We start from the raw sequence: 23,256 nt of genomic DNA on the forward strand, positions 1-23,256 counted from the left end.
GCGCCCCTGGGCCACACCTCCTGACCAGTGACAGCAGGCTGTTATTTGCGATTGGCTGAACGAGCCGAGCCGGAAGGGTGCGTGCTCCTGGCTGGGTGGCGGGAAGGCTTTTTTTTTTCTGGCTGAGCAGTGGAAGCAGGTGCGGAGCGGTCCCTGAGGCAGGGGGAGCTTGGAGGTGGGCGATTGGGGGCCGGTTTAAAACCCCTGGGAGGAGGGGCAGCAGGTCCTGGGACAGGAGTGAGGGACCCAGGCTGTCCCGTCCTTCCGTGCTCTTTCCCGTTCCTGCATGAGGGCTCGGCCGGTCTGGCCCCAGTGAACTCGGGGCTGCCTCTTGCATGAGGGTGGGGGGGGGGGGAGCTAAGTGCCTGGGAAATGCCACTGCCCCCACCCGGGGGCGCTTCTTCCACCTGCTGCGGTGGTAGTTGAGGAAGCTGCTGGTCTCTTACGGTGGTCTCTTGGTGCTTGGCGCAGAGTGGGCCCCTAGTGGCGTTTCCTACGGCATCTGATGCTGACTGCTCAGCACTCGCCTTCGCTTTTCCTGTGGGTGCTGAGCTTAGATGTCTGAGCCGCTGTAGCTCATCGTTTGCTGAGTGTGTCCCGATGTCTTCTGCTGCTCCATGACAAGATTGGGGGGAAGGAGCGGTTTCCTAGTTGTGTTATAAAGGGAGTTATTTTAGGAAACAGGGGGAGGTTGGGCACAGATTATGTCCTTCCCTCAAGGGAAGATCCCACTTTGGGTCTCAGCCGATCTCAACCTGGAGCACCCCTGTGTGCCCGGCACTTTGCTGGAGGAGGCCCCAGCTCTGCCCTGCCTGCAGACATATTATATCCTTTTTTTAAAAAAGATTTATTCATTTTATTACAAAGTCAGATATACAGAGAGGAGGAGAGTCAGAGAGGAAGATCTTCCGTCCGATGATTTACTCCCCAAGTGAGCACAACGGCTGGTGCTGTGCTGATCTGAAGCCGGGAACCAGGAACCTCTTCTGGGTCTCCCACGCTGGTGCAGGGGCTCAAATCTTTGGGCCGTCCTCGACTGCTTTCCCAGGCCACAAGCAGGGAGCTGGATGGGAAGTGGAGCTGCTGGTATTAGAACTGGCATCCATATGAGATTCCGGCGCGTTCAAGGCGAGGACTTTAGCCACTAGGCCATGCCGCTGGGCCCCACTACCCCCTTTCTAGCTCTTGCACTCACCAGTGGGATTCATAGCCCACTGGGGTGTCCCCTTAGCTCCCCAACCACAAATTCCAGCCACAAATCTTGCACATGCTGATGGGTGCTCTGGCCCAGCCTAACATAGCCCATCCCCTGTCTTTGCCTTTGTCATTGGATGCTGCAGCTTGGCCTGGCCCAGCCTGCCTCCATTCCCAATTCTAGCTGCAGCCCAGCGCTGCCCAGATGCTCCCATCATTGGCTTTCATGCAAAACGGTAGGTGTGATAGCTTAGTCTGGTATGACCCACACCCCATCCTGGCTCCTCAGACCCGGTTGTCTTGTGTGCTGATCAGTGTCATGGCCCAGCCTAATGTGACCCATCCCTTGTTCCAATACTTACTGGAGGGTACTGTGGTCTAATGCTGCTAGCTAGATGTCCTCAGCCCTAGCTTTCATGTGTATTAATGGGTGATGGTCATTGATGGTTAATATTAACTAGCCCAGCTGAGGTCTGCCATGTGGATATGTACACTGGTCTGACCCAGAAAGATATTCCAGTTTCCATCTTTGAATCTGCTCAGTCTCAGCTCCCTCGCTTAACTGCAAGCCTTGTCAGTGGAGGTTCCCCAGAAGTCATTCCTCACGTATAACCTATACCCTCAGTAGTTTCCTGCTCCCACCACACATCCCATACACCATTCCCTAAGCAATCTATAAGCCCCACACCTATGAGTGCAAAAGTTCCATAGTCTGGTCTTTTGGCAGGGTGGTGAGCTGGCCTGGGGCCCTGCCTGCCTACTTGGGACCCGGATGCATGCATGGTTCCCCAGACCTGGTCCTCCAGTACATGTGCCTGCCTGGGACCTGACCACTCCACCCACCCAGGACCCAAGCACATGCATGATCTTCCAGGCCGATGCAACGTGCCAGCCTGGGATCTGCCTACCTGCCCACCAGAGAACCCAAACATATACCTGAATCTTTAAGCTCCATCCACCAGCACACCACACCAGCATGGTAGCCTGGGGCCTACTCACCCCCCACCCCATCGCCAGCCAGGGACCCAAGTGTGTTCATGAGTCCTCAGGCTCCAGAAGCCAGCAAAAACCTCTGACCCAGTGTATAATGTACTTTCTAGCATTTTTCGTGGTTAGTCAGGGCATGCTGTCATTTGATCAAACATCAAGAGTTTTAAGATAATTGTTGTTATTATTTTTTTGTTTTTAGAAAGAAATTTGGATCTCCACTTTCAGAATGGCATCCATTTCAGGTTAGTGGAAATAATTTCATCTTTGTTTCACTCTGTTCTTTCTAAAATTGTAAGATCTTCAGAAAAAGTTGATTTTGAAATTCTGATTACAGAAAGTATTTTTTGCATTTTTAATTATGAAATATACATAATAAAATTTATAATTAAATTAACTACTGTTGAGTGAACAATTGCTTGGCTCTAAGTGTGTCCACACTGCTGTGTCACTTTGTCATTATCCCTGTGTAGAAAGCTTTGGTAATCGCACACAGCTGGTAGTTTTTCTGTCTCCATGAATTCGACCGTTCAGGTGCCTCACACAAGAAGAAGAAACATGTCATATTTGACCTTTTGTGGCTGATTGATTTCATGTTAGGGTCATGTTTCCAGAATCATTTATTTTGTAGCGTGTTTCAGAATTCTTTTTTAAGCTACTCCAAAAACTTTCATGTGCCATCTTGGTTCTTTCTAATAATGAGAATGAAGCATTATGGACATTTGACAGATGGAAAGGTTGAGATGCAGGTGAGTACCGTGCCTAAGATCCCTTGGCCTGTCAGAGGAGGCCCTGAGACTAGTGCGGGTCCTTGTACCGCTCTGCTCTCCTCCCTCAAGTCTGTCTGGTTGAGGTGGTGAGGAACATCCAGACACCTAGGGGGGACACAAACTTTGCAGTTAATCCCTTGCAGTCATTTCATCTCCTCCTTTCCCATCCCCATAGCTCTCACCGAGGAGCTGGAGTCCGTAACCAGTGAGCTTCATGCGGTTGACATTCAAATCCAAGAACTAATGGAGAGGCAACAAGAGCTTATGCAGAAAAAAGCTGCCCTCGCAAAGAAAATAAAGCAGTGTTTAGAGGACTCAGGTGCCGGGGCCAGCAACGAGTATGACTCTTCGCCAGCTGCGTGGAAGAAAGAAGGTTTACTTTTGCTTTTCCTTTGCTGACTTTTGTTTCTTTTCCCTTCTTTAAAGTAGAGCCGAGTCCTTCTGAATGAATGTGTGTTTTCCAGTGGGCTTGGGTGAGCTTATTCCTTACTGGTGCCTTCTTGTCTTTTAAGTTTAAATATTATTATTTAGATTTTATTTCTGTCAAGATATGATTCTGGCAACATGGATCAATGCTTGGAAAATAGGACATGTATTTTGAATAATCTTTTCAAGTTTTAACTGGACAAAAAAAGAACAGTTAAGAAAAAATGACCGGAAGTCTACATCAAGATCGAGTTTATTTTCCTTCCCTAACGAACAAACTATCCTTGTATTAAACCAATGAAGCCTCGTGCGTGTCATGAATGATAACAGGACAGTATCAATCAGGAATGGAGTGCAGTGTTTCATGGTTGCTGTTTTCCAGGGATTTCATTCCTAAGTAAGCTTTTTGCACCAGACATTCCAGAGCGTAAAGTGTCAATTCCTTGAACAGGATTCCTATGGCTTTTCTTTTTTTTTTTTTAAAGATTCATTGAAATAGTTTTTATTTTCACATTAGCCAGTTGGCATTTAAGAAACTCATTATGTCATTGGGGGAGAGTATACAATAAGAGTCATATTTCCTAACATTAAATTGCTTTTTCATACACTGCTTTCTCTTTTTTTGTTTTTAAGATTTATTTTATTTATTTTTATTACAAAGTCAGATATATTGAGAGGAGGAGAGATAGAGAGGAAGTGGAGCTGTCGGGATTAGAACCAGCAGCCATATGGGATCAAGGTGAGGACCTTAGCCACTAGGCCACGCTGCCGAGCCCTCCTATGGCTTTTCAAATATCTGATTTAACACCTTCCTCTTCTGAGGGTTAATTTTCAACCATCAAAAATGGACTTTTTTTTTTTTTGAGATACATTATTTCTCCCAATATGTCATCTAGTTTGTTTCACTTTGCCTAGTTTATTGCGTCACACCAATTTCAGAATTATAAAAATTTAGTGGACCGCTAGTCATGAGTGTTAGATATGTTTACCTAATTTTTGTCTGTTTTAAAAGAAGCCATTCATGTGTTTTTGTCACACGTAGGATCTTAATAATAGTAATATTTATTGCTTTTCTTTTTTCTTCCCAGATTTTCCGTGGTCTGGAAAAGTTAAAGACACTCTACAAAATGTCTTTAAACTTCAGAAGTTTAGACAACTTCAGCTTGAAACTATTAATGTCACAATGGCTGGAAAGGAGATATTTCTTGTGATGCCTACGGGAGGTGGAAAGAGCTTATGTTACCAGTTGCCAGCCTTGTGTTCCGATGGTTTGTACCAGTTAAGATTCGTTTTAAATCCAAGCGATTTCTCTTCATGTATTTTAATTCTCTGAAAAGTACTTTTTAGTTATACCTATCAAAAAAAACCCAGGGCATTTTTGTTTTATCTCTGTGTTGGTAAATATGATGGTCATAAAGGAGGAATGTGGAAAACTTCTGGTTCCTGAAATGTAATTTAAACACATGTTATTGGGGAATGAGCACTAGAAAAGGAATCAGAAGATGTGACTGAGTCCCAGATCTCTGTGGTGTGTCTACTGTGGTGGCTAGCACTGAAGATGCAGTAGTAGGCCAGGTTAACAGTAGGCAAGGGCCTGGTTGCTCAGTGCAACTCTGTACACTGATGGTTTTTTCAGACATTCATGTGTGTCCGATTCACCTGGGGAGTCAGTTCGTATACAAGCACTAATACAAGGTCTTGTGTTTCCAACCAGCTCCTGGTGACACTGGTGCTACTGTTTGGGGAGCAGTGAGGGCAGAGAGTAAGCATCAGGAGATATTACCTCTTGTTTATAATTATTGATTGGTTTTATTGACTTGGGCAGACAGAGATGGATTTTGCATCCATTGGTTTACTCTCAAGTTGGGCTAGGCTGAGTCCACAAGCTCTGGAGTCGATCTCAGCCTCCCGTGTGGGTGGCAGAACCCAAGTAGTTTTGCCACCACCTGCAGCCTCCTTGACTGCACATTTATTAGCAAGTTGGAATTGGAAGTGGAGCCTGAATAAGAACTTGTGTGGGGGATGTGGAGATGAAATGTGTACCCCAGCAAACTGTTTCTTTTCTTTTCTTTTCTTTTTTTTTTTTTTTAAGATTTTATTATTACTGGAAAGCCGGATATACAGACAGGAGAAGAGACAGAGAGGAAGATCTTCCATCCGATGTTTCACTCCCCAAGTGAGCCGCAACGGGCCGGTGCGCGCCAATCCGATGCCGGGAACCAGGAACCTCTTCCGGGTCTCCCACACAGGTGCAGGGTCCCAGTGTTCTGGACCGTCCTTGACTGCTTCCCAGGCCATAAGCAGGGAGCTGAATGGGAAGTGGAGCTGCTGGTATTAGAACTGGCGCCCATATGGGATCCCGGCGCATTTAAGGCGAGGACTTTGGCCGCTAGGCCATGGCACCAGGCCCAGCAAACTGTTTCTTAAAGAGCCAGATAGTTAATACAGGCTTTGTGGTTTCTATAATCCATGGCGACTTCTCAACTCTGCCGTGTGGCATAAAAGCAGCCAGACTGTGTGTAAATAGAGGGGTGTGACTGTGTTCCATTAGAATTCTCCAAGAACAGCCACCCTTCATTTGTTGACTCCTAGTATAGAAAACTCTGGCAATTGTCAGCATTCATAACAGCAGTGGGATAAAAGTTTCAGTAAAGAATTCTTTCATAGAAAGATCCAGTCCAGGGTGTTGTCAGGGTAGGCTGTCTTGAGCTTTGAGCTAAAGGCCAAAGGGACAGGAGAAGCAGGAGCATTGTTTATGCAGGGAGCAGCCTGGGAGCTCCTAAAGCACATATGTGATGTGGTGTAGACAAACAGCCAGACACATTCAAGCGTGGCACACAGTGAGAAGGCATACAGAAATGTTGATGTTGCAGATGGCAACGTAAGCCTTTGTACCACAAGGTCAACTCCCGCTGAGTGCATGTCTTTGTCTTTTAGGTTTCACTCTGGTGATTTGCCCATTGATCTCGCTGATGGAAGATCAGTTAATGGTTTTAAAGCAGTTGGGCATCTCAGCGACCATGTTAAATGCTTCCAGTTCTAAGGTATGATTCTCTGGTGTTTTTTTCTTCTTTTTCCCAATTATAATTCTGCACTGAAGTAGGAGCCTGAGCAACAGGTTTGTAACTTACATAATCGCAAACTGAACTCTTTACATTAGGAGTGGCAAACTGCTGCTCATGGCCAGTTCTGACCTGTTGCCTGTTTGTATGTGTTCCATAAGCTAAAAATAGTAAGGAAGATTATCTAATTGTGTGATGCAATTCCATACAATAAATTAGTGCCTTAGAACTACCCTCTACTTGCAGAATGTCTTTGGGGAATGGAGTACATTGCCCATGATTATAGAAGAAAGTGTTTTCCAGAAAAGCATATTATTGAAGTTTTCAAATGTAGGGTAATAGTATAAACCCTGTAACATCCTTACCCTCCAACATTTATCATTATATGACCAACTGTTTTTTGATTTGTATACCTGAAAACTTCCCTGCCTTGTCCACTGGAAACAAATGCTAGACATCACATTTTAATTGTCAATGCTGTAGTATCATGCTGTGTCTTTTAGAAAGGAAAATATAAGTGCAGCGCCATCCTCCTGCCTAAAAACTTTAATATCACTTTCTTAAAATCACCAAACACAAATATTCATATTTTTTCCTTAAATTTTTTTTTCATTTTATTTGTTAAGCAATCAAGACAGACAGACACAGCTTCCATCTGCTTGTTCGTTCTGCAAGTGCCTGAGATCCAGGAAGTCACACTGAGTCTCCCAGCTACTTAAGCCATTACTCTGGCTTCCTGGGATGTGCATCAACAGGAAGCTAGAATTGGCAACGGAGCCAGGCTTTATGATAGGGGATTCAGGTATCCCAACCAGTGTCTTTATTTATTTATTTTTTGAGAGATTTGTTTTGTTTCTTTGGAAGGCAGAGTTATAGAAAGGGAGAGAAGGAGAGAAAGAGAGATACCTTCCATCCACCAGTTCACTCCCCAAATGACTACAACAGCTTGGCCTGGCCAGGCCACAGCCAACAGCCTTTAAAACTCCATTTGGGTCTCCATGTGAATGGCAAGGGACCAGATACCTGGCGCATCTTGTGCTGCATGGACTATACTCCTCTGCTTTCTTTGGCATGCTAGCAGAGAGCTGAATTGGAAATGGTATAGCCAGTGCTCTTATGGGGTGCTGGAACTGTAAGGGGCTTAACTTCTGTTAAACCTCTTGCTGTGGATTTCCTTAGAGCCTGTGTGTGTGTGTGTGTGTGTGTGTGTGTGTGAGAGAGAGAGAGAGACAGAGACAGAGAAAGAGAGAGGGTGCTCCCTTCTGCTAGTTCAGTCTCCAAATGCCTCCAATCCTGAAGCCAGGAACCTAGCACTCTCTCTGGGTCTCCCATGTGAGTGGTGTGGCCCAATCACTTGAATCAGCATCCCTCCTCTTAACAGTGTGTGCATTAACAGGAAGCTGGATTTAGAAGCAGAGCTGGGACTCAGCCCCGGCACTCAGACAGGCTGCAATTGTCGCAAATTTACAGCACACGCTCACCCCCGTATCAATTCTTTGTAGGTTAAAATGCTTGATTTCTTTGCCAGTTTTAAGGAATAGTTTGTTTTCTAACATTTTCTAAAGGTGATCAATAAGTACTTTGGGTCATGCCCTCCCCAAGACCATCATAAGCTTAGGAATTTTTGACATTGTGATTACTTTAATCTGATTAATTACCAATTATTATGCTGAAATCATCCCACCCTGAGGCAGTGGGAGTTTTTTGTTTTTTTTTTTTTTTTTGATTCTTGAATCATTTTCCTTGACAGTCTAGCTTCTGACTTCTTGCTTTTAAGAAACCTTTGAAAAGCAGAGAGAGAGTGTGTGCTCCAGCCAGACTAAGCCACCCCAAAGCCAGGAGTCAGGAAGTCAGCCCAGGTGTGACAGGGACTTGGTGACTTGAGCCATCACGCCCTCCCAGAATCTGCATTAATAGGAAGCCAGCTTTAGGTATAGGGCCAGAAATCAGACCCAGGTACTCTCAATGAAACCAAAACATCTTAACTAGTACCTGACTGCCAGCTACATGCCCACCTTCTGCTTTGTTTCATGTTAAGATACCCTTATTTATCTTGTTCATTCCTCCCCTCAATTGGACGTACCTCCAGGCAACCCTCTGTTCTTTACTATATAATTTTGCTTTATTTAAACTCTCTGTTCACCAAGCTGCTCCCTTATTCATTACAATGGGACCGTGGAGTAAACTGCCTTGCGGTATTCCACTTCCTTCATGCTGAAAAAGAAAGCAGCAGTGATATAAGTTGTAGCTGCTTAGAAGTTGTATAAAATTACAAGCTCATGGCTCACCACACCTGTCAAAAGGCATAGATTAAACACAGCGTAGATATGTTAGTATAGCTCTGGGAGTTAGCAGGCTTCTCCCTTGCTGTTGTGGTAAAAGCAGCTTTAACTCTCATCTCTTTGCATCCATTTCACCATTGTTCTTTTTAAAACTGGCTTAGTGTTGCTTAGGTTAGACAGAGAAGACATCTGATGTACTAAATATTGTGTTAAGTTATATCAGAGCACTAGGATTCTAATAGCTGTCACCATTTAAGATGTCTTCACATCTGGATATGGCAGTCTTCATTCTTCCATCATTATATATTCCAATTTGCATGATGATTTATATTACAGAGAACATATGGTATTTGTCTTTTTGGGATTTACTTATTTCACTGAGCATAATGGTCTCTAGTTGGGACCAACTAGTTGCAAATGGTATAATTTCATTCTTTTTAGTGTCTGAATAATATTCTATGGAGTAGATGTACCACAGATTCTTTAATTATATCAGAGAACTAGAATTCTAACAGCTGTCACCATTTAAGATTTATTTTTATGATATATGTGTCTATAAATCTTGCATATTAAAAATAACTGAATTAATATTTTATTAAAATGTAAATATTTTTATATTTGTAAAAACATAATTTTATTAAGTATTTTTAAAACCTTTATTTTAATTAGAAAGGCAGATTTATAGAAAGGGAGACAGAGAAAGACCTTCCATCTGCTGATTCACTCCCCAAGTGGCCACAATGGCCGTAGCTGAGCTAATCCAAAACCTGGAGCCAGGCGCCTCGTCCAGGTCTCCCACACGGGTGCAGGGTCCCCAGGCTTTGGGCCGTCTTTCTCACCTTCCCAGGTCACAAACAGGGAGCTGGATGGAAGTAGAGCAGCCAGGACACAAATCAGCACCCATGTGGAATCCGAGCATTTCCAAGGCAAGGATTTAACCACTGAGCCATCTCACCAGGCCCTGTTTTGAAGAAAGACTGGATATGTGGGTTTTTAAATATCATTAAAGATGCTAAGTCATATTGGATCTGGCCACACATCTATAAAGTGATATTCAACTGAATAAAAGCCACCTTTGTGAGCTGTTGCATTTAGCTCATATTTTGGAATTTAATATCAATAATCAGGAATTATGTTTCCATAAATTAAATTTTTTGAAGTGTCTTTTCATGTTGCCTTACTTTGTCAAAGGAGATTGTTCTGCCATGCACAGTTTAGACGGAAGTCAGTAGAACATGCGGTTTAGTACTGGGCCACAGCTTCCCTATCAGTGAGCGGAGCATCTGCTTGTGGACGCCTCCAAGGCTGCGGATTCCGGGGAAGCGATATTGGAGACTTCATTTACCACTTAGATGTGCTCACTGCTGTGTCTGTTTTGTTTCTTAAACAGGAGCATGTGAAATGGGTTCATGCAGAAATGATCAATAAAAACTCCAAGTTAAAGCTGATTTACGTGACTCCGGAGAAGATTGCAAAAAGCAAAATGTTTATGTCAAGACTGGAGAAGGCCTACGAAGCCGGGAGATTTACTCGCATTGCCGTCGATGAGGTTCACTGCTGTAGTCAGTGGGGACACGATTTCAGACCTGGTATGTGTGTTTTTATTGAGAAATTACCTTGGTGGGCCACACTGTGTCCTGCTGTCCTCACGGTAAGGTGACGGGAATCATCCCCCCACACGGGTACTGACTCATTTTGTCCTGTGAAGATGGAGGCCAAGGAGCAGACTCTGTCATCTTCCCACTATGGGGTTTGGTCCAGCTGCCTTGATCCTTGCAAACTTCTTGCAAACTTGGTGTCACACAGCTTTATGGCCTCTATGATCTTAAATCCTCTCTCATGTATTTTGAGGAATTTTTTAAAAAGATTTATTTCTTTTTATTACAAAGTCAGATATACAGAGAGAAGGAGAGACAGAGAGGAAGATCCTCCATCTGATGATTCACTCCCCAAATGGCCACAATGGCCAGAGCTGAGCCACTCTGAAGCTAGGAGCCTCTTCTGGGTCTCCCACGTGGGTCCAGGGTCCCAAGGCTTCGGGCCGTCCTCCAATGCCTTCCCAGGCCACAAGCAGGGAGCTGGATGGGAAGCGGGGCCTCTGGGATTAGAGCCAGTGACCATATCGGATCCCGGCATGTTCAAGGTGAGGACTTCCTGTAGACCACCACACTGCGCCCTATTTTGAGAAATTTACACTTGCTTTAAACTTGTCTTTAGTTGTCACTCTGAGTGTCTTCAGCATCCAAAACCAACTTTTAAATGTTCAAGTTCTAGGATATATTATTGTTACTCTTTTCTTCCTTTTACCAGCCTATTCCTGTGGCTATGGCCTCAAGTAAGTTACCCCAATATTGTTAAAAATGATCAAAAATCCTACTCCCTGGCATCAATTCTTTTCCTTCTGGATCTTTCCAACTCCCCAACACCCCCTTGGGTTCCCCTGTTAATCTTGGACCCTTTGCCTGCCTGCTCCTGCCTCCTTAAGATTGTGTTCTGCCAGCTTCCTGCTGCACCTTTGGTCTCATTTACTCTTGCTAAAAACAGCAACAGGAACTTAAACCCTTCTCTGACCTTTTCAACTCCTTTGATGGTTATTTTCCTGTTTGTATTTTGTCTTCACCTTCAAACTTTTCAGCACTGCCTCGTTTTCTTTCTTTGAACTCATTGACTCTATAGCTTGACTCCACCCACTCCCCCAGACAGTGGCCACTAGTGAGTCTTCCAATCAGAGGCGCCATCTAGTGGCCATCTTCCAAGTGGGCCTCCAATTTAGGTGGGGAGGGTCAAGGTATGGAGGAAGGTAGGACAGCTGCTTCAGTTCTTTGTATTCTGGTAAGCTGGTGGGAGGAGGGGAGGGAAGAAAGGGAAGGGAACTGCTGCTTGCTGTCCAACTACTTCACCACCTGGGGATGAAGGATAACTATTTGATGATGCCTTAGAGACCCAACATCCTTGGAAGAACGTTCCAAGTGCATTGCTTGCGTGGTTTCCATAGCTCTGAGACATTGTCGGCTTCATTGCACCAGGGTTGAGGGATCTCCAAGATCCACTTTAACATGCATCCATAGACCCAGACACTTGCTGCAAAGCTTTGTCAGGAGCATTGACCAACCTGTTCTGCTTTCCATCTTCTGATATGGCACTCTACATCCACCTCTGGCCTAGAGAAGCTAGTTGTCATGTCCCCCATGTGCATCTGGGCACACTGTCCACTAGACAGGCATCAACAGCCAAAGAGGTCCAGTCCCAAAACATGCACTGCACGATCCGACCACATATCTTAGATTTTCCCTGTGGCTGGGATTTGAGTCCAGCAGTTTGGTTGGGTTGGCCCCCAAGCAACCTTGGCTGTGGTGACCTCAGACATGACTCGTTTGTATCAGCTAGTGTGGCATCTGGCTCGGTCCACGACCTGCACCAGCAATTGCATATACCAGTGGGCGCAGCTACGCAGCAGCATTTTCTACTCTTCACCTCTGATCTTGCTGCTTCCTCCCCCAATGCTTACCGTAAGGTAACATTCTGTAATTTCTTCCTTTCCATTCTGTTTTTCTTTCCTTGTCTCCTTAACTTAAATGTTCTCTCAGGCAGGTTCTGATCTAAGTCTTTATTTACTTTTAGTATTTCTTCACAACTAGTGAACATGTGGCCTGAAGATTGGATTCTCTGTGTTTATAATGACCCATGGCACTTTGTTTTTCAGTGCTGTGGGCCCTGAGCTCTTTGAAGGCTGTTTCTATCTTAACCAGATGACTGCACACGGGGGTCGCGGTCGCTAGGGTCTCCTGAAGGTTTTTGATTCATGAATTTGTTTTTTTTCTTTTCTCTGTCTTTTTTTTTTTTTTTTTTAAGATTTACTTACTTTTATTGGAAAGGTGGATTTACAGAGGGAAGGAGAGACAGAGAGGAAGATCTTCCGTCCTATGGCTCACTCCCCAAGCAGCCACAATGGCAGGAGCTGAGTCAAGCCGAATGCGGAGTCTTGAGCTTCTTCCCGGTCTCCCACACGGGTGCAGGGTCTCAAAGCTTTGGGCTGTCCTCGACTGCTTTCCCAGGCCACAAGCAGGGAGCTGGATGGGAAGTGAAGCTGCCGGGATTAGAACCGGCACCCATATGGGATCTCAGCATGTGCAAGGGAAGGATTTAGCTACTAGGCTACAGCGCCAGGCCCTTGCCCTGTTAATTTCAATGGGTGAGATCTGACCCCGGCTTATGTATTTCCATGACTTTGGTTCCCTTTGTGGATCTCTTGCCATGTCATTATCTATTGTTCTTGCATCTGATTAACTTATTTACAAACGTCAAATTCATATTCCTAATGATTTATTGGAAACGTGTATCTAAATTAGCAAGACCAGAACTAAATTCAACCCCAAAAGGATAGCCCTTTTTTCTTCCCCTCTGCACCTGAGCGCCAGTGTTCCCTGTTAATCTCCTAGAAGCCATAGCAAAGAACTTTTGATTTTCTTCCTCTCCCACTTTTTCCCCCTCCCTTCCCTCCACCTTTCCTGTCTTGTGTATCTTGGGAAGTCTTTCAAACACACATCTGTTTAAGAATCTCAGCAGGTGTCTTTACCATTCTGTGTCTATCCAGGACAGAAACCATATTGATTATTTGAACACAATTTTATACACACTCACACACTCACGTTATTCCTTTTTAAAAGACTTATTTATTTGAAAGAAAGACTTACAGAGAGAGAGAGATCTTTCTACCTGCTGATTCACTCCCCAAATGGCCACAACAGCCAGAGTTGGGCCAGTCGAAAGTCTAGGAGCAGGAGTTCCTCTGGGTCTCCCGCGCGGGGCACAGGGACACGTGTACGTGGGCCATTTGGTGCTGCCTTCCCAGGCCACTAGCAGGCAGCTGGATCGAAAGTAGAGCAGCTGGGACTCAAACCAGCGTCCATGTGGGATGCTGGTGCTATCGGGATAGGCCTCATTTGCTAAGCCATTGTGCCGGCTGGCCCCCCGCTTAGCTGTTATCTAAGAATAGTTAAAGAGCTATCTCAAGAAAGTAAAAGAAACTCTAAGATACCATGAAGACTGTTACTGAAAGAAGCAACTCACCAGCTGTGGGGCTGGTGCAACAAGAGAAGTTTGGAAGTACTGGGCCTCAGCAGAGAGGTCTTTGGACAGATACTCTGGTCCAAGGAGGCCCAACCCGCTGTGTTGCGATCTCCTGGAAGGCACAGTGCACTCATGGAAAAGGTGGTTTCCCAAAGGTTGGAGAAACACGCAGGCACTGGCGTGCTGCTGAGATCAATTAGCCTCGCTCGGTGTCGCTCACGGGAACACAAGCCTGCCCACAGGAAGGAGCGAGCCCCTTCTTTCCGGTCAGAACTGTTTTCTGTGCTCTAGGGCCAGCTGGCAAAGCTGTCGCATTGTCCAGCAGGACGTGGAAGGGTGGAGGTGCTGCAGAAAAAGTCTCTTCACAGACAGCAGCTCATTGAAACTATTTGGGAGCTTCTCCAAATGCTCAGGATGCCAAGTCCAAAGTATGCCGATTTGCAGTAACTAACAGTGAGAGCTAAACTGACCAGGTCTTTCTGGAACTGTCCATTATCCTGTCTGCCTGGAAAGACCTACAAGGAATAGTAAGGGGTGGTTCACTTCTACCTTCCAAACCTTGCACAGGTCCTTTCAGTTCAGGTTTTGGAGCTATACAGGGAAAGGGAGTGTTCTGGAAGGAGAGTTCGAATCCCCACAGTTGACCCATCCCATACAGTATGGTCCAGCCCTGCCACCCGCTTGCTATGTCTGAGCATGCTGGCTGTTCCCTGCTAGTCTTGCCTGATGGTTTTCTTCTTCCCTTCCTGGTGAACTCCTGCTCCGAGATCCACCTCAGATGTTGCCTTATTAAACTCTGGACAGCCTCTGGATAGTTGCTCTCCCTAATTTTCACAGAAACCCTTGACCTTAACATTGAGCAGTTTCTACACAGTTTTTCCCCCCTACTTCAAAGCAAATTTAGGACGAATTAGCTGATGCTTTAAATTTGTATGACAGGGTCTAGTGCAGTGGCCCAGCAGCTGAAGTCCTCGCCTTGAACACACCAGGATCCCATATGGGCGCCGGTTCTAATCCTGGTGGCCCCACTTCCCATCTAGCTCTCTGCCTGTGGCCTGGGAAGGTGATCAGGGATGTCCCTGAGCCTTGGGATCCTGCACCTGCATGGAAGACCCAGAAGAGGATCTGGACTCCTGTTTTTGAATCAGCGCGGCTCCGGCCACTGTGGCCACTTTGGGAGTGAATCATCCCACAGAGGATCTTGCTCTGTCTCTCCCTCTCTCTATATGTATCTGACTTTGCAAATAAAAATAAATTTTTAAAAAAATTTTTGTATGACAAAAGTATGAGGCAAGAAGGATTTCCTTGGAGTGAGTTCTAGCAAGGCAGTGTCTTCTCAAGGCTTCCCTTTCGTCTGACCTTGCCACTCTTTGGATGGTAGCAGGTGAGAGAAATGTTTCTGTGAATGGCTTGTAGCTTTTGTCAGTTGCGGTAGATTCAATCACTCTGATTTTTCTCGCTCTCTGTTGAATACCTTTGTGTAGACGAATGCATAACCGGATGGGATGTTTAATATTCTGTCCTTGCAATATTGAATTCCACTTGTGGCCAAAAAGAATGTTTCTGAAGAAAAGTACAGTTGAATATCCCTAATCCAGAGTAATAGAAATGCGAAAATGTTCTGATATCTAAGACTTTTTGAGTATTGTGCTGAAAAATTTAGAAATTTCAGGTTTCAGGGCAATTTCAGTAAAATCCATATAAATCTCCTAAAATCAGACAAACTCTGACATCTGCAATACTTGTGATTCCATGCATTTCAGATAAGGGACACTCAACACGGATAATGCTGCAGACTCACTGCTGTGGGTAGCCATGTGAGATCGTAACAGGCTGATTAGATCTGCATTGCTAAAAGGCGTTATTCATTATAGACTGTACGGGTTACATAGAGGAGCTTTTTTTTTTTTTTCCCAGACTATAAGGCACTTGGGATCTTAAAGCGCCAGTTCCCTAACACATCACTTATTGGGCTAACCGCAACTGCAACCAATCACGTTTTAAAGGATGCTCAAAAAATTCTGTGTGTCGAAGCGTGTCTAACTTTTACAGCTTCTTTTAATCGACCAAATCTTTATTATGAGGTGAGTAACTTTTATGTCATTGTATTGGTTTTGAGAAGATTTGATTCTGTTTAAAAGCTGTTAACATCAGGAGATATTTACAAGTGGATGCGTTAATTAGTGCCTCTATATCTGCTGTGCTACATAATCTTTTGTTAGATTAAATAGAAAATGCTACCTTGCTAAGTGATACTATTACAGGAGCCATGAGCCAGTCATGGGTATTTGTTCAAGTTAGATACATTGTTTCTTGTGCGGGGAAGGAGAGAGATCTAAGGGCCTTCCTGACAACTCCGTGGAAATTCATTCGTAAATGATGGAAATATTAAAATTCCATTAACGTTTTGCTGTTGCTATTGAAAATAAAATTAGCTAATAGCTGTCTTTTCTTTCTACCCATTAAAAAATGATGTTTTTTGAGATTTCGTTGAATACATACTCGTATTGTGCATTAATAGGTTTTTTTAGAAGGAACATCAGGTAGTGAAAAGTCTCTCTTTTCTGACTTCACAAGTTGTTTGTTGCTCTGTGCTTCTCCATCTTCTGCATATTATAAAACCAGGGATGGGGCCGGTGTGGTGCCTGCATCCACTCTGTGATGCTCCGCTTCCCCTCCGGATCGCTGCTCACGGCCTGGGGAAGCAGCAGAGGATGACCCAGCTGTTGTGGACATCTGGGCGGTGAGGCAGCAGATGGAACAGCTACTCTCTGTCTCCCCTCTTATCAAATACACCTTCCCAATAAAAAATAGACAACTGTTTACAACAAAATAGGGATCAAGAAGGAGGTGTGGAGTTGACAGAGGAAGCAAATGAAACAATAACAGGAAAAAAAAATTAACATTGCACTCAGGAAAGAATTTTACCTCACAAGTTACGAGAAAACAGCTCCCTGGGTGTTATGCTCCGTCTTTCCTTTTTCCTCCAGGTTCGGCAGAAGCCCTCAAACACTGAAGATTTTATTGAGGATATTGTCAAGCTCATTAATGGCAGATATAAAGGACAGTCAGGTAATATGAAAGACCAGTTGTGGCGGCTGAGGGATCACTTTCAAAAACTACCACATCCTGATCGTTATTACTGACAAATGACTCACATCTAAAAATAGAAATGAGTGGAAGAAAAAAACTTCGAATTATTATTGATGAAAATCAGTGTACTTGGAGATCTTAGAAATTGTGCGACACACTGAGTCCTAGATTTATCTGATTTAGTGTTGCTTTATTGCTTTGAAATGACAATGTTAATTATCAGTGGTACCTGCTTTATTAAATGTCCTCTGTGAATGACATAAACATTGAAGTTTTAAAAGGATAAAATTAGACACATCAAATGAATAGTACATGTTAAGTCAGAGTTGCAAATGTGTGTGTGTCACCAGGGTCAATGACTAGACAGGTGTTACTGAAACAGAGTTGGTGAAACATCTCAAGCGGCTCTGCAGATTTCCGGTAGGTAGAATTGAGTCAGGAGTTCTGGGGTCAGGTCAGTTGGGCAAGGCTGCACCTCTGTCCCTGCTGGAGATGGACAGGCGCTGGCAGCACCTTGGAAGCTCTGAGCAGCCCTCGACAGACAGAAACCTGTTTAACTTTGTGGAATGTAGTTGTTCCCTCAACTCATCTGCACTCGAAACTCTTTTCACAGCATACTTGTTAACATCTTACGGAGCTGTGGAACTTCAGTTTGAGAAATACTGTGTAGTGGGAGATAAAGTTGGAGAGAGAAAAGAGGTAATGGGAACCAAAACTGGTGGCTCAGGGCTTAATTCTGCTTCAGAACGAGCTCATGATCAAATCTTGAATTACATCAAGAAGTCAGCATATGCTCAAGGCCTTGCAATTTTTTCAGTTCTTTTTTTTCCACCTCTGTATTGTTAATCGCTGTCTTTGGTGTATTTATTGAAAAGTATCTTCCAGGAAGGTATGTATCTTCTAACAATTGTGCATATTTTTGCAGGAATCATATATTGTTTTTCTCAGAAAGACTCTGAACAAGTTACAATTAGTTTGCAGAATCTGGGGATTCGTGCAGGTGCTTACCATGCCAACATGGAACCAGAAGATAAGACCAAGGTTCATACAAGATGGTCGGCCAATGAAATCCAGGTTAAGTGTGTTTCTTCAATAGGAACCTAATTTACTTTTAATAATACTTAGACTTTACTTAAATAACTTACAAAACATTAAAATATTTTTAGGTAGTAGTGGCAACGGTTGCATTTGGTATGGGAATTGATAAGCCAGATGTGAGATTTGTTATCCATCATTCAATGAGTAAATCTATGGAAAATTACTACCAAGAGAGTGGACGTGCAGGTACGTGGAATTTAAATCGGAAGTCAGTTCTTAGAAAGCTTTTCCAGAAGGCATATTATAAATGCTTAGTAATTTTGTACTTTTAATCTTTATTGGATAATATTTTCAGAGCAGTGAAGCCTTCTAGCAGTTCTACACATTTTTCATATGGAGAAATTATATATATTTTCTATTGGAGTGTCAGGGTTGTTTCCTCCTAGGTGTGGCTAAGAGGTTGGTATTCATCTTTGCCTTCTGGAATATTCATCACTGATGTCAATTTCCTAGCTTAAATATTTTAATCAGTTTCAGACATAACTTAAAGCTGGCAATCTCTTTCTTTCTTTTATTTATTTATTTATTTATTTTTATTTTCAGGGCAGCTGTTAGAAGCTAACCCTTGTATCACTAATATTTCTAGGTGTAACAAGCTTTGTCAGCTAATTTTACATAATTATTTTTGCGTGTTGCTGAATTTTTAGAAATCGTTCTTCAGTCTCAAGGTTTCTCATGCCACAGGTCGAGATGACATGAAGGCAGACTGTATTCTGTATTATGGCTTTGGAGATATATTCAGAATAAGTTCGATGGTGGTCATGGAAAACGTGGGACAGCAGAAGCTTTATGAGATGGTGTCATACTGTCAAAACATAAGCAAGTAAGCCATGTATCTTTTGTTTAATATTCATTTTGTAGATTTATTTAGCTTACTTGAAAGAATTACAGAGAGGAGAGACAGAGGGAGAAATATCCTATCCACTGGTTCACTATCCAATGGCTACAACAGCCAGCGCTAGGTCAGTCTAAAAGAACCAGGAACTTCTTTGGCTCTCCCATTTGGGACCAAGTCCCAAGGCCTCTGCTGCTTTCCCAGGCCACTAGCAAAGAACTGGATTGGAAGTAGAGAAGCCAGGACTTGAACCAGCACCCATATGGACGCTGGCGCTGCAGACGGAGGATTAGTCTGATACTATGCCACCATGCCAGGCCTACAACATTCCTTTCATTACTCTGAGAACTTACTAGACACTGTGGTGTAATGCCGAAGTGTAAATCCATTAGAGTAGAGATCTCAAAGTGGGAATCAGCACTTGCACCCGAATGATCTTCCTTCATCCAAGGAAAGATGCTTGCTCCATCTTCCTCTCCCCAACTCGTGTTGAAAGGCAGACAATAATCAGTGACAGCAATGAAAGGTATGGATAGCGAAATGAAAATTTCTTCAAAGGTCCAGCCAGTAGATTCCCATGAAGTCGATTTTGGGGGTTAGAATCAAATATGGATACTGTAAAATATAAGAAAACTAGTGTTTGCCAAGAAGACTCTCCTAACAGTTAAAATCTCAAATTGCAACTCCAACACCTTTTTAAGGTGTTGTTTTATCAAGAACCACAGGGTAAAATCATGTAGTAAACAGAATGGCCTCCACACAATCATGGTCCAGTCCTTGGAAACTTAGGGTTTGTGATGGTAAAGGGGAAATTAAAGCTGCAGATGGAATGCAAGTTGCTAAGCTTCCGGTTTTAAAATGGGGAAATTATCTTGGGTAATCTGGGTAGGCAGGTGTCTTAACAAGGGGTCCTTAAAGAGGAAGAGGAGGGCAGCATAGGTCAGAATGACGACCCTGGAGGAGTTTTCAGCCAGGGAGCCCTGGAAGTGGGCAGCCTCTGTGGACTGGAAAGAGGAAACAGATTGTCCCTTGGGCTGCAGAAGAAACCCAGCACTGCGAATCCGCTGATTTACATCCGGTGAAGCCCATGTTAGACTACTAGTTTACAGAAATGAAAGAAAAATATCTTTGCGTGGGTTAAACCTGCCAAGATTCTGGGAATAAATTTGCAGCGGTAGGAAACCAATGAATTAAGTAACTGTGTATTCTGAAATAGGAATTTTAAAACTTCAATTAACTCCTTGAAGTATCTCTCTCTAAATGTGTTTACAGATGTCGCCGCGTACTGATAGCGCAGCATTTTGATGAAGTTTGGAACTCAGAAGCATGTAACAAAATGTGTGATAACTGCTGCAAAGACATTTGTAAGTTCTTTGTTTTTTTAACCTTTATAGGCCAATATATACAGTGAGAGAAGTATTAGACTCCCAAGTAGATTGAAAATATTAAACTGTTCTGAAATAGAATTTTCTAGATTTAAAAGTAATACCAAGTTTTGAAACAAAGATGAGTTAAAGGAAAAATCAGAAATGCTTTAATTCTACTGAATAGAAACGCTGTTACCTAAGTAAGGGTTGGGAAAGGGATTTTGGCACAACTAGTTAAGCCACTGCTTGCCAGCTTTCCATATTGGAAGGGTAGTTTCATTTCTAGCTGCTCTGCTTCCAGTCTAGCTAAAGTGCCTGAGGTGCCTGAGAGGCCAAAGATAGCCCAAGTACTTGTGCCACTGCCACCCATGTGGGAGATCCAGATGGAGCTTGGGGCTCTTAGCATCAGCATTGCCCAGTCCTAGCCACTGTGGCCATTTAGGGAATGAACAAGCGGATGGAAGATTTCTCTATCTATCACTCCACCTTCCAGGTAAAGAAAATAAATCTTAAAAAAAATAGAGGGAGAACAAGACTAATCTCACTACAATACTTCATATTGGAAGAAAAATTAGTGAAAAATAGATTATAGTGAGTCATTTTTGATGTATGTACTGTCCATATCATAAGACACTGAGCAGTATTTTGTTGCTACACTCTAACATTTCTCACATATCTTGCAAATGTAGTTTTGTATTAAGAGTCTAACTAGTTTTTTGTTCAAGGTCTGGGTTCTGATGCCTTAGCAGGTCCTACATTTTTAATCCTGCTGGATGAGACTCGCTTGACAGCATGAAAACTGTCCAAGAGTCTGATGTATGTATTAGAGTGCTAGTCATATATTAATTATTGAGGATGTCTGTCCAAAACAGTGTTGTTTAAGAACCTCCCTGAGTTTGCAGATTCTTGCCTAATGATTAGCTTAGCACACATCAGGGACAGGCTGAAGCAGACTGGCTCTCCTATAAAGCACATTTCCCAGTAAATGCCACCATCAGTCTAATAGCCACTTTCTGGTTCCTGGATCCTAGAACATACAACAGGCCTTCTGATAGGTGATTTTCTTGATATCAGTGGAACTCCCACAGTGTCTTATATCCTGTAATTTGGTTTGGCAATAGAGATGTAAGGAATAGCCTAGTTTTAAGACATAAAAGAAATCATTGTGTAGGTTGGCTCACGTGGGTAACTGGATCTACACTAGTCTAACCACTTAGGATGGCCTCATCTTCCTCCCGTTTCTAAATCCCAGTTGCTTTTCTCCCCGTGTCTGCTTGATTGCAGCATACGAAAAACAAAATGTCACGGAGCATTGCAGAGATCTCATCAAGATCCTGAAACAGGCGGAGGAACTGAATGAAAAACTCACTCCGCTGAAACTGCTGGACGCCTGGATGGGAAAGGGCACGGCCAGACTCCGAGTGGCGGGTGTCAGTGCCCCCGTGCTTCCTCGGGAGGAGCTGGAGAAGATGGTCGCACACTTCCTTCTGCAGCAGTATCTCAGGTAGCTGTCAACCCACTGCGTGTCTTCTCATGTTCTCTGCGTGCCTGGTCGTGTTAAAACTGCAACAGAATCAATGTCTTTGCAGGTGTTTCTTGCAAACTCATGATTAATCACTGAATTAGCTAACTCAAACCCCAACGGACCACTCTGAGTCAAAGCACAAAGCTTTCTATAGTGACTCGGATCTGCATTGTGCATGTTTTACATCATATCCATGTTACTTAAAAGCAATGCACATTTGTTTCTTTTATACGCTCGTTTTCTGTGGTTCTTCCAGGAGATTTGATTGCTGGCCTTTGTCTTTTGCAGGGAAGACTACAGTTTCACAGCGTATGCTACCATTTCTTATTTGAAGATAGGACCCAAAGCCAGTCTTCTTAACAGTGAGGCCCATGCAATCACCATGCAGGTGAAGAAGCCCAACAAGAACTGCTTCCGGGTAATGGTTCATTTTCAACTCTTACAGAATATATTAAAGCCTATAGGATGCTCTTCTGTGGCATATTTTCCCCTTCCCACCCACAGCCCTGTAGAACTATGAAGCGGAAGAATGTAGGCTGGCACCCACCATATAGACTAGGAGTTTCCATCCTCTTCGAGGGCTGCTCAGCTTGGTGGAGCATCCTGCCCTCATGGTGTTCTTGGTGTCTGACCAGTGCTGCTAAGACTGCACAACCTCAGAGAATGGAAAGCACTGCTAGGAACCATCGTGAAGCTTGTGAAAGCAAGCACGTGGGATCCTGCAGACTTTAGGATGACCCTGACCAATACAGTCCCTTTTATCCAAGATAGGGCTTATAACTGAACAGAAGTCTGAAGATTAAAAACCAGACTCCTGGCTACTTAAAAGACCTAACTGATATTGAAAGATTATTTAGAGATGAACCTCATGAGAAAGCCAAAGAGCTGGCTCTTTACCAGAATGCCAATTTTGTTATTTTTCTGTAGGTTGAATCATCTCAAAGTTGTCATTCTGAAAGAGAACATTCGGGTGACTTACAAAAGAAGGCCGCCAAGGTACTTCGGCAGTCCGATTCCAAGACCGCAGGGGCTAAGAGGAGGAAAATGGATGACGCCTGAAGTGGTTTTTACTGTGCTTTCCGGGTGAAGGACACTGTATGCACGTGTACAGTTATTTTTTCAGTTAATCAGAACTTTAATTTTTAAAAAAATTACTGATATTTTATACATACAAAGCTATGTTTTCAGAGCTTATAGCTAAGGATTTTGGAATTTGAGATTTTTGCAAAATTGAAGCTCATGGATGATATAATTTTACAGTACAGTATGAAACAATGAAAAATTTTTTTTCCTATAAAATCCTTTAAAACACAAAATATTTGCAAATAAGCTCACAAAATTCTGCAGCGTTTCATACTTTGTTGTCATAGTTACACTTTTCTTTTGACAGAACTTTTTTGCATTTCACAGCCAACAAATGGTTCTGGTACATTTTGGTTAAGCAGGTGACAAGTTAGCTAAATATGCTACAAAGCTGAATCTCAATTATGTTTATGTTTAAAATATCAAAAATGAGTAATTTATGATTTCTTACATAATATGGTCAG

The 23,256-nt window shown here is 43.4% G+C and overlaps 1 protein-coding gene across 2 annotated transcripts; it reads left to right on the forward strand.

The window, feature by feature from the left end:
- Positions 1 to 50: 50 nt before the first annotated feature.
- Positions 51 to 23,094, forward strand: RECQL (RecQ like helicase). 2 transcript variants are annotated; one of them, XM_058655756.1, is made up of 15 exons: positions 51 to 139; positions 2,384 to 2,426; positions 3,127 to 3,324; positions 4,466 to 4,645; positions 6,315 to 6,421; positions 10,112 to 10,310; positions 15,709 to 15,875; positions 16,782 to 16,863; positions 17,810 to 17,958; positions 18,051 to 18,168; positions 18,667 to 18,805; positions 20,090 to 20,181; positions 21,469 to 21,688; positions 21,998 to 22,127; positions 22,637 to 23,094. In XM_058655756.1, the coding sequence occupies exons 2-15, from the start codon at positions 2,411 to 2,413 to the stop codon at positions 22,766 to 22,768; spliced, it is 1,929 nt and encodes a 642-aa protein (XP_058511739.1). In that variant the 5' UTR covers positions 51 to 139; positions 2,384 to 2,410; the 3' UTR covers positions 22,769 to 23,094. The 2 variants fall into 2 exon arrangements, with proteins under 2 accessions (XP_058511739.1, XP_058511738.1); XM_058655755.1 differs by lacking the exon at positions 51 to 139 and adding an exon at positions 1,326 to 1,430.
- Positions 23,095 to 23,256: the final 162 nt, after the last annotated feature.

The sequence above is a fragment of the Ochotona princeps genome, chromosome 27 (genome assembly GCF_030435755.1).
Source record: "Ochotona princeps isolate mOchPri1 chromosome 27, mOchPri1.hap1, whole genome shotgun sequence".
In the NCBI taxonomy this organism is placed as follows: Eukaryota; Metazoa; Chordata; class Mammalia; order Lagomorpha; family Ochotonidae; genus Ochotona; species Ochotona princeps.